This window comes from Branchiostoma belcheri, unplaced genomic scaffold (genome assembly GCF_001625305.1).
Source record: "Branchiostoma belcheri isolate BF01 breed outbred unplaced genomic scaffold, Haploidv18h27 scaffold55, whole genome shotgun sequence".
NCBI classification, from domain to species: Eukaryota; Metazoa; Chordata; class Leptocardii; order Amphioxiformes; family Branchiostomatidae; genus Branchiostoma; species Branchiostoma belcheri.
Genome location: NW_017804187.1, coordinates 169,180 through 180,428, shown reverse-complemented (window position 1 = coordinate 180,428; position 11,249 = coordinate 169,180). Strand labels below are relative to the sequence as shown.

At 42.7% G+C, this 11,249-nt stretch overlaps 2 protein-coding genes across 2 annotated transcripts in view; one reads left to right on the top strand and one right to left on the bottom strand.

Annotated features, from left to right (window-relative positions):
• Positions 1–1,091: 1,091 nt before the first annotated feature.
• Positions 1,092–6,324, bottom strand: LOC109481365 (UPF0602 protein C4orf47 homolog). The gene is made up of 7 exons (XM_019783917.1): positions 5,872–6,324; positions 5,136–5,355; positions 4,658–4,795; positions 4,264–4,339; positions 3,714–3,893; positions 2,703–2,875; positions 1,092–2,254 (listed from the first exon to the last, which is right to left on the bottom strand). Exons 1-7 carry the CDS (start codon positions 5,963–5,965, stop codon positions 2,143–2,145), a joined length of 993 nt encoding a protein of 330 aa, XP_019639476.1. The 5' UTR covers positions 5,966–6,324; the 3' UTR covers positions 1,092–2,142.
• A 482-nt stretch (positions 6,325–6,806) lies between these two features.
• The window catches only part of LOC109481397 (cell division cycle and apoptosis regulator protein 1-like), a 15,589-nt gene continuing 11,146 nt past the window's right edge, over positions 6,807–11,249 (top strand). Inside the window, exons 1-5 of the mRNA XM_019783956.1 lie at positions 6,807–6,912; positions 8,822–8,908; positions 9,203–9,303; positions 9,707–9,879; positions 10,091–10,135. The gene's annotated coding sequence lies outside the window, so the exon portion shown is untranslated. The remainder of the gene's footprint in view (positions 6,913–8,821; positions 8,909–9,202; positions 9,304–9,706; positions 9,880–10,090; positions 10,136–11,249) is intronic.

The window sequence follows — 11,249 nt, the reverse complement described above, 5'->3', positions numbered from 1 at the left end:
TGCAGGCATTCAACACTAAAATTTGCTAGAGACTGAGATTTTTAAGGTCTTTACAACTTCAAGGTGACTGGTGTTTGGTGCTAACTCACATGAATGCACATCTTTTTGACAATCAATGTTTGGACTTGGAGAGTTGATTATATTTCTCACGGCAGTTCTATTGTAGCTTGAATCCCTTAAGTTTTCTGTTGTTTTCTCGCGCTGTATGATGTACATGATGATGTACATGTTGTACAAACTGTATGATAGAAAAATAAGAATAAAAAATAATCCTTCAGAGATGTATAAAATCAATCAGCAAAAAACAGAGCTCTAAACATTATCCTGTACGTTATTCTGTCTTTTGTATTCACTACTGAAATTAAAGAATTGCTGCAAAACTCAAACCAGTATTACAAAAGTACCGGTAGCGCTTGGATAGTTTCAGGTCACATTTTCAGGCCTATGAATGAATTTCCGAAGCTTAACAATTATAGAATTTGCTACATTCCAAAAATTAAAGCAGACAAATCCAATGAATTTGGAACCAGTAGATTTGATTTTCAATAGTGTACAATTATATTGTAATAACTTTCTCCCTGTTGTATTGGGAGTATATTTTTGCTTACTGGCCATGTGGAGTAGGCTCAATAAATAATTTTGCCCAAAATGTTTCAGCATTTATTGTTATCCTATGAAAATGTGTGGAACACCTAACAGTATTGTAGCAGGTCTGGGATCTCTCTCTCCATTTTCTAGCATGCCAAAAACTGGGGGTTTGGGAGGTCTTCAGGGTCTTTGGGATCTTTTGTGTTTTTTTCTGATTGCATATAGACAACATAGCTGGCCTGGTTGAATTACCCCCGTTTAGAACTGGGCTAATCAGAAAACAGCCAAAGACCACCAAACCTCCAGTTCTTCTGTGGTGCCCCAACGGTCAAATAATATAATGAATGAAGCAATCAATCAATCAATCAATCAATCAATCAATCAATCAAAATAAATTAGTCTAAGGGATCATTAAATAATGTAAAATTTCCTAACAGAACACATTTCCAAATCTTCAGAAGTGGTATTAAAGAACTTTATTGACATAGTGTAATACACAGGTATATACATGATTTTTTTCATCTGACTCGTACTCTGGCAGACGTTTCACAGCAAGACGTGAGCACAACAAAGTAGCAATCGTAAAGATTTCAGACTTTTACGAAAATGTACATATCCGCATGCAACAGTGATATGTTTAATAAGTCATGACAATATTTGCTATACCAGCCCGTATAAACAATAGTCTGAGATATAACTCATAGAAAAAAAAAAATTCTCTAACTTCTTGATAATTACAACCAAGTCACCCCTGATAAAATGGCACCATATAAACACAGTACTTACACAGTGCACACACCTAGAGGCTAACATAGGGGTACATGCGCACCGGTATGTAATAGTTTAGCTTTCTGTACCTGAAACTGCTAACCCCCATTTGCAGACACTGATAACATATAGTGCATGCCTGGGAGGTGCCTTAATGTTAAAATATAACATCTCATTAGTAGCAGCTGAATGCCTGGATTACAAAAAGAACATTTTCTTCCACTTCGTGATATGAACATCAGAATATCTGTACCAGAGATATGCTCCAAACATACACAGAAAATACATGTACCATTTCGCTGAATTCCTTGAAGTATCTGTTTTTAAATGAGCTCAAATCCTTGAGGTGATAATATTTATCAAAAGATATGTAAACTTAAGGTGGAAGTTTGAAAAAAAAAAAAACTTTTGTTGTGCGATATTAAATGAGGATCCAATGTGGACCTGAGGGAAACTGGAAATAAGTAGGACACTTCGAGGGTGTGGATGGGGGTTTATTGATGCAGTAATCCTGCAATCTTTCTGGCTGAAGAAGTTCATTTTTCAAGGAAAATTTTCACTGCATGTGCTGAGCCTGACAGGCCAGGACAATTTTCACTGAACATGATCACTTGTAACCCCCTCACACATCCTCTAACAGGAGGGTGTGGGCAGGGTTTTCTAGAATGCTGAATCTGCAAAGCTCCTAATGTGTCACCAGAGTCTAGTACTGAAGGCTGGGAGGATTGCTACAAAATGTGAGAGCTCGTAACCCCCCTCCACACCCTCTGAGGCTATGTATGTGGTTTATGCAGCAGTGGTGATGACACTGGGCGCGGTGTGCGTTCTCGCCTGCATGGAGGGGAAGGACGTGTAACCTTGTGCAGCCAGCTGGCGATAGTTACTGGTGTTCAACCGCCTGAAACAAACAAACAAACATTAGAGTTGAAACTTTTGACCCACCACAAAAAGTTCTCTCACCTAGAGCTTGCGACCAGTCGCTCTGGTCTTCCTCAGTAGACTGACCCAGTGAAGCTTGTCACGTGGCTTATTTGAAGTTTGACGTCAACACTGGGTCAAAGGTATCTGGTAGACCTTGAAGATCTAATATAGCATTGAAGTGTCACAACACACACACACACGTGTCACTGTGACATCAGACAAAATACACATCTTGGACACAGAACCAAATTTTGTCGCCTGGACAGGTAAGTAAACCAAGGAGAAAATCTGATATGCCAGGTAGCAGCCAATACACTCAACATGTACTAAAATTAATAAAGTTCTTCCTGCTGCCTTAACCCATGACCAATACATACTTAAGGTGCCCAAAGGCATTTAGCAGGCCGAATGTTAAAGTTACTTACTTGATAACGTTTGACTCCAGTATGGAGTTGGTCGGCGCGGTTTTCGGCCCGGGCGACGGGTGGAAGATTTTCCCCTCTTTGTTGGTGGTGATGGCTCGCTTCTGTTTCACCACGTACGGGTCGTTAGAGTGCGAAGGGTAAGGGTCAAAGGTCCCGGCCTTCATGCCTCCAACCTGGGAAACGAACATGAGTTAGACATTAGTCAGTTACAATCACAATTACAGAGGTATGGCACCAAGAAATGCATTCCATCTGGCCATAAGTTGTGGTCACTTAAATAAGTGTTCCCCATGACCCAAGCATTAAAATTATTTAACCACCAAAGAAACCACCTGTCAACTCTCACTCTCACAAGTACTCTAGGTTGTCAGTAACAACAGGTTTGACTAAAAATTTTTTACTCCATAGTAAGTATGAATGAGTGAGTGAGCGAGTGAGAGAATGAATGAATAAGTATATATGAACAGACCCACCCTCTTGGCCAGTGAGCTGGGTTTGCACATAAACAATTCTCACCCCACAGTGAAGTATGAATGAATGAATGAATGAGCAAGTGAGAGAATGAATGAATGAGTGAGTGTGTGATTGAGCAAGTGAGAGAGTGAATGAGTGAGCAAGTGAGAGAATGAAGGAGTGAGAGTGAGTGAGTGTGAGTGAGTGAGCAAGTGAGAGAGTGAATGAGTGAGCAGGTGAGAAAATGAATGAGTGAGCGAGCAAGTGAGAGAATGAATGAGTACTACTAGAAAGAGCACACCCACCCTCTTGGCCAGTGAGCTGGGTTTGAACACAGACAATTCTTACTCCACAGTGAAGTATAAATGAATGAGCGAGCCAGTAAGAGAATGAATGTGTAAGAGTATGATCACACCCACCCTCTTGGCTGGTGAGCTGGGTTTGAACATAGACAATTCTTACTCCACAGTAAGTATGAATGGATGAGTGAGGGAGCGAGAGAATGAGTGAGCGAGCGAGAGAATGAGTGAGTGAATGAGTAAGAATGATTGCACCCACCCTCTTGGCAGGAGAGCTGGGTTTGAAAGGTTTGAAGTCCCTCTTGGCGCTGGGGATTTTCTTGGGCGGCCCGAGCGGGCGGTCGGACCGGTACGGATTCCCGTCGAAGTAATCCTTCGGCGCCAGGTTCAACCGGAACGCTGACCCCTTCATCAGCTTCTTGGAACCATCCATTTCTCGCTGGGGGGAGGCAGGGTTGATATAATTTCAACAGAGATTACAGCACAGGACTCAACTATAAAAAAGTACTAGTATGCAATATTAGATATTAATTAGGATTCACACAAACATATTGAACTGAGTACATTAAAGTTTTAGAAAAATGACTGTAAAATGCGGATTACTCAACTACTATCAAATATGACAATGCAGGACTCAAAATACCAATCTGCAACTTATATTGTAAGGAGTCTAAGTACAAGAACAATCAGCAGAAATGTTTCTCCAGAATTTCACAAAGAAGATTTCAGACAACTCAGTCTAGGTGCAGAGAAAAAGCATTTTGAGCCCTGCTATAATTTTTTAAAAGACAATAAGGAAGTGTCCTCACATTTCTGATGTCCTTGGCGCGCTCGTAGGGGTCAGGAGCGTAGGGCGCCGACTTCCCCAAGGTCACATTAGGATAGCTGGGGACAAAGGTCAACATGGCTGTCAGATAAACATGGTGTATGGAAAAGCATATAAAATCTTTATAGTAATTACTAGTATAATAGCTGATTTCCAAAAATAGCTTCATCGGTTGGTTTAAGAGAACATAAAGCTCTCACTGATGGGCTCAGAGGACATCCGAATGTATTACCTGGTTGTGAAAAAAGGACATTTCTATATCCTATAATCATATGGCTTATATATTACTAAGCACAAGCAGAATTAGACTACTAGCATCCATTCTATACATTAATTTCAAATCACGTGTAGGAAGAATAAAAGTTGTTTTTATTTACCCGTATCCTGTTCCATTTTTTGGCGGGTTGGTCAGCACGTTTTTCCCCGGCGCCACGTACGCTTTCTTTGGCCGCGCAACGGGAGAGAACGCACCCACGGGTCCAGCGAACGTCCCGTAGGAATTACCCAGCCCGGAGCTGTAATTAGATGACAAAAAAAAATAAATTAACAAACAAGCTCAGTCTGTCAATTATTGCATCATCATGCTATAGCTTTGAGCAATGTTAATCCACAGAACAGGTGGGGTCATGTGGCGCAACGACAGAGCATTCAGCTCAGAACCAAGAGGTCCAGGGTTCGAATGCTGGAAAGTCACCAATCTTGTGCCCTAGCTTGGGAAAGTCACTTAACATTGACTTTCACTTCACTCAGGTGAAAATGAGTATGTCAGAATGACCATCATCATGATCGTGGGCACTAAAAAGATAACCAAACCAGAACACACACACTGTACAAGACGTCTTGTAGGAAACTCACGGTTTCTTATCCCCGTTACTTGGCAGGAAGGGTTTCCCCAGGTTTTTCTTGGCCTCCTTGAGTCTGTGCTGCCGGCGGAGTTTGATGGGGTCGGTGTAGGCCTCCGCTTCCATCACGCGGTTAAACGTTTTGTCGAAGTAACCGGCCTGGAGCGCGGTTCTCGTCTTACTGCCGCCGGGTAACATCTGCTTGCCTTTTCCTGCTGCATCGTTAAAGTTCACTACAGGTAGGAAATAGAGGACACGAAGAGTTAATTAAATAACAAATTAAGAAGCATAGAAGCATATGCATTTAACTGATAGTACATGGAAAATGGAGAAATGTTATTCAAGTGTTTCAATTCATGTCATGTAGTTTTGTGCAATAAGGACCACAGGAATATTACCTAATACTGTATCGTGCATCTCAGTAAAATAAAACTCAAATAACAATAGATGAATAGGCACAATTTGTAGAGGACTGAGAGAGCTTTAAGTCTTGCAGTTCACTACTAAAGTAAAGATTGCTGCTAAGCATCAAAGACAATATACATGCAGCAAAGGAGGAAACATAACGTTCATACTCAGCTATTGTATTATAACAATACGTATAATAATAGTGCAAAAATTTTTAAAGAATGGACGAATTGTACTCATCCCTATGTAAATGATTATTTATAATAACAGAAATATAGGAAAGTCTGGCAAACAACGACAAATTATGAAACGCCTTAATAGATATTTGTGCATGTACTGACTTTTAGGCAGTTTGTACTTGTCCCCGATGGTTGTGTAGCCCATCTCCTGGAATATACCCAGCCTCTCCATGTCCGTCTTTCCCGTGTCCGGCATCTTGTCTGGTTCTTCTGTGTTCCTTTCTGGTTAAAAACTCTGCCGAATATCAATCTCTAAAGTATCACAACAACAACCCAAGAGTGTTGTCAAACAAGTTGATTAAAGAGGAAGAAAAACTCCTTGGAGGTTGTCCTAGTCCCGAATTCCTTTCTGACACGCCTCGCAACCTCTAAACTCCGCAAAAACTCGGCAAAGTCGCGGTGTTAGAGTCACAAAGAGTTCCCGGTGACTTTAGGGGACCATAATGTCTACAAATGTCCGAGGAAGTGCTATTCTAGCGCCGGGAATTTACTCCGAAAATGCGCTGAAGTTGCTGAAGCGTTCTCACTTGTTTGTTACTGTTGTCCACGCCTCTATGGCGGTGGGCGAGCTCATTCAAGAAGAGGAGGTTGGTTAAAAAATATTGAATAAAATTGTTTTTCTACCGAAATATTTTGAGTACGTAGGCTTTAAGTATTATGAATACTATTATTAAAGTCTCTATACCATTTTTTGTTCTTTGGATGACAATTTGTTGTTTATTAAAAGTGTTACTCATATTTGTCTTCTAACTTGGTACATTCCATTGCCTGGCAACGGGGGAAGCTGAGCGAGTTGGGGTCACGAGGTCAAACATATCTTATTTCTTGGGCCCAAGCTTTCATCGTGAAAATATAAATACATTCATTTTTCATGCTTTAAAATGGTTCTTCCGTTGTTTATACTTCATATAAAGAGAAAATATCATGTTAATTAGCGTAAAAGTAATAAAAAGTTTAACCTTGCCGACGGAAATATACGAACCTCGCGTCGGCATCGTTCGGCAATCTTCGGCCCTTCGGCAATGTTCGGAGCGTGGACCCGCCATTACGGTCACATGTCACCATAACTCATTGTGTTGTGGAAAAGGTTATGACTGACTCCGACTTTAGCTGATTTTGGGAGAAATTTCAGCCAAATAATCGGTGAGTAGAGACCTCTCATCAATCCAGAATGTATTGTGCTTAGTTCTGCATGGAATACTTAAAGATTTGTCCCCCGTTTTAGTGAGAAAATGAGAAAAAAATGCCGCATAGCCGACTGAGAAAAATGCGGTCTTGCTGCGCAGACGGTAGCTTGCCTCCAGGCTTCCTTCCTCTGAGTCAAGTTGCGCCCATTTTTATGTCGGTTGTTTTGTGGTCTGGCAAGCTCAGATAGCGGGTGTAGGTCTGTCTGGTGTGATCTCTCGTGTGAGTTTGGTCTCCGTAAGGTTGTCAGGTTGTGTTTTAGAAAGGATCAAAATCAATATTTTGTTCCACACAAACAACAACTGTGTGTGTGTGTGGGGGGGGTGTGCTCTATATAAAAAATGATCATGAAATTTTTTTTTCTAAGGAGCCTAGCTGCTATTACGATTACTTCTGGACAGGTTTGTTTATAGGCTGTTTTTATTCAGGAAAACAGGCAGGATACCACACATTTTTTTCGATGAAGTTGCTTTTCCTGAAATTTTCAAGCCCTTTTCTGCATTCTGTTCTGAGTAAATTTCACATCCACCAGAGTTTAACATTCTGATGATAATGTGTTGTTTGGGCCTAGTCTTCCAGGTCACAAAACAAACAAGGCAATCAGAGTCAGACGTGGGAAGAAAATTATGCTGGCTCACACATGTGCAAACACACAGACTCAAGCACACAGACACACACACACACAGCCCTTTGCCACACACACACCACACAAACACAAAACAACATGTCATGGCCACTGGAGCTGAGTTTGTGCCCCTGACAGTCACAGCTGTCATACTCATCACCTCCCCAGCAGGGTACACCTACTTCTGTCCTGCTGCGCCTGGTAAACATCAGGGAGATCAAGGGCTAATCTCCAAGCAGATGGGAGGATTAAAAAAATGTACCAAGTATAAGTCAAACCAGCTGGGCAGGACACTGTAGCCTGGGTGCTATTCTGTTTGCTACTGACTCGTTATATCATAATTACACTCGGGCCAGCCCAGGCTAAGGAAACTCAACTGTCATCGCTGTTGGCAAAATGTGTGGGTGGATCAAACCAGTCTGTCAAGTCCTGCCAACCAACATACAGACCTGGAGGGCCTATACTATAGTTCAGCTTGTTCTGTAGCTGTGGCTGTGATCTTACCACAGAATCAGCCCCATACATTGATAGGGTGTCCCTGACTTGTCACAACAACTCCTTTTGTGGACTGCGGGGTCAGGTCAGGTCACAGGCGTGCAGAATCTGTCCTACAGACGACCTGCCTGTCTGCTGCTTGCTCACTGTGAGACCCTCACTGTGAGATGTGTGATAGTTCAGGTTCAGCCTGCTTATGTTTAATGCGGTAGAACGAAGACAACATGCAATATTGTTGTCTTCCTTCAAGGTTTTGGGTCTGTGATTGACTTTAAGCCTGAGATGATAGATGAAATTTTGTTTTCAGCATACATGTAAGTCCATGTCCATCCACAGCCAGGGACCTCCCTAAACAATGGAGCAGTGGAGCTCCTCCACCCAGTCCTTATCTCAGCTCCACCCTGTTAATTTTCAAAACTAGTGTTTTTACACCCTTTTCCAGGGTTCTTTGGTCAAATTTACCGATATTTCGCACCCTCCTCCATTCTGTCCTAAATTTCTGGGGAGATCCCTGCACAGCACTTCACCTTTCATGATTAATCACAAGACACTTACACTGGAATAATTCTGGTGAGTATGAACATCAACAGTACATCTTCTGCAGCAATCTGTCATCTCAAAGAAAGGGACATTCACAGATGTGATATATGATGGTATTGTTTATATCTGATAGGAAGACATGACAAGGTTTTGGCATGTAATTTATCATTAATGGAGGCTAACAATGGGGTTTTTGTACCTTTCCAGTTGTGAGGTGACCAGAGCTGAGGATAGGGGAAGCCGCCATGGCTCAGTTCAACACTGGTGCTAAAAACCCTCCGTGGGCCTCACAAGGTAAAAACATTATCTTATCCTTAATGCTCCTCAGAATTTGATAAAGTATGCATCAAACTACAAACCATTGTGCAGGTAGACACCAGAATTACCTGAACAGCCCCAATTTTACCTGCACTAACCTCAGTCCTGCATATATGTAAGTGGTATTTCTAGCCCTAGTCTCCCAACGCCACTTGTATACTTGTGTTATCGATGCTTTGTGGTACTCAACATTCTCCATGCTACTGGACTGCTTGCTTGTCAGCACTCTTGATAAACAAATAAACAAACTGTTGTGTTGTCCCTTCTCAGCCAATCAGGACCAGCAGCTGCAGTCGTTGCTGAGAGCTCAGCAGGCTGCGATTGGCTACCAGCAGGGGGTGGGCTTGGCGCGGGCGCAGAACGGATAGCAAGTACGGTGGTTTCTTCTACTGCTCTGATACCTGTACTTATACTTAACACCTCTACCTGTAAAGGGGATAGCAAGTACGGTGGTTTGATTTCTTCTAGTACTGTGTACCTGTACCTCATACCTATACTTAATTTAGTTAATACATGTAAAGTGGATACGGTGGTTTGGTGTTTCTGCATGTGTACTTCATACCTGTACCTAATACTTTAACTTGTACTTCATACCTGTACCATAAAAAAGGTAACACTAGAAATATGCCAAATTCTGAAGTTTAGAACTCAGATACTAGTATCTCAGTCCATGTAAACCATAAACATGATAAGAGAATGAGCAGCTTTGTGACATTTAAACATTCTACTGTTGTTTACCTTGTCCTGATTGTTGTTGATGTCGTGTTGCCATAGCGACGGCCCAGCAGCCTCAGCAGTCTCTGCTGGGGGCCCAGCCCGTGTACGGGCAGACGCTGGTGGGCGGGGTCACGCTCGGCACCGCCCTGGGGTCAACCACGGTCACCCAGGCCGCGTACAACCAGCTGCAGGCTCAACCTGCCCTCTTGCAGCAGCAACAGGCACTGCAGGTGGGTTACTGTCAAAACTTTCTACATTACTGGTTTACTGTGTAACTATAGTATAAGCCTGCCCTCTTGCAGCAGCAACAGGCACTGCAGGTGGGTTATTTCACTAACTTTCAACATGAAAATATTGTTCTTACAAATTTCCCTTTTTGCTGTCTTTGTTGAGTTTTTATTGTGATATTTGTTGACCTGTGACATTTTGTCGTTACCATAGCAACTCCAGCCCCAGACTGTCCAGCAGCAAGCCGTCCTGCAACAGGTAAGGTCAAGGGTTAAGGGGCACGTTCAACAAAAGGTCAAGGGGCACAATATTTCCACTCAATTCACGAGTTGCACATTCCCAGGATCCTTTGCGCCCAGGGTAGGTCACGTGGGCGTCAGGGTAGGGAAAGGTCTCGGTAAACCACGTGACTCATCCTCGGCTCTGGTCGGAAGAAGGTGCCCTAAGCGATATCTGGCCGATAGTAGGCTGGGAGCATTCACATTTTCACGTAGTGTGTTGAATCAACCCTATCCTATCCCATACCGATAGTCATGGAGCAAAAATTCGATGCCGCTTTGCCGTACGAACGCTGTACGAACGCCGTGAAAAACTACGTACCTCCCGCCGCCGGCAGTGGTGTCAGCCATTTTTGAAATTTCCGAGCGCTCGCGAACACTTCCGACTTCTTCCGACCAGAGCCGAGGATGAGTCACGTGGTTTACCGCGACCTTTCCCTACCCTGACGCCCACGTGACCTACCCTGGGCGCAAAGGATCCTGGGAATGTGCAACTCGTGAATAATCCAGAATCCTAAAAATGTACCATTTTGTTTAGGTTTTCTGTTACTGCTATGAGGCCTGGCTCTGTGATGTTTCCTCTATGCTGGAATCCTTTCTGAAACTTTCAGAATAGACTCGACTCTGTAGGGTTCAGTTTTCTTTGGCCACTCAAACCACATCGGCAGCAGAAGCTGGCATCTTGCTTAGCTTTCCTCATGCGGACAGTTTGTAGACCTGTTATAGACATGTAAACCTTCTCCCTGCACAATTGGCACCAGATTTATATCGGTTAGGGGGTTAGGCAGCAGGGAGAAGGTTAGTAATGTAGTAATATAAAATCCACCCATGAATTTAGACACCAGGTTTGTGTGCACCAGCCGTTGTGAGGACTGTCCTGTTCTTGTGATTACCATGAAGTCTTGTGTTTCACTCTCATGTACTACAAACACTACAGTGTAGCTGGAAAACAGCAGTACAACTGACTTCATCATGTGTACATAGTTAATAGAGTTTAAGCTTTGTTCCAACACAAAAAGGAAATGCACCATGAATTTCCAGTCAATCTCGTCAACTGTCGTCAGATCATGTGTACATGCTGGAAGTTAAAAGCA

Coding starts and splice junctions, on each gene's coding strand:
- LOC109481365 (XM_019783917.1), bottom strand. CDS start 5,965: ATGCCGGACACGGGAAAGACGGACATGGAGAGGCTGGGTATATTCCAG. Junction 5,356..5,871: donor CAAGTACAAACTGCCTAAAA/GTCAGTACATGC, acceptor TCCTACCTGTAG/TGAACTTTAACGATGCAGCA. Junction 3,894..4,263: donor GCGCCAAGGACATCAGAAAT/GTGAGGACACTT, acceptor GCCTCCCCCCAG/CGAGAAATGGATGGTTCCAA.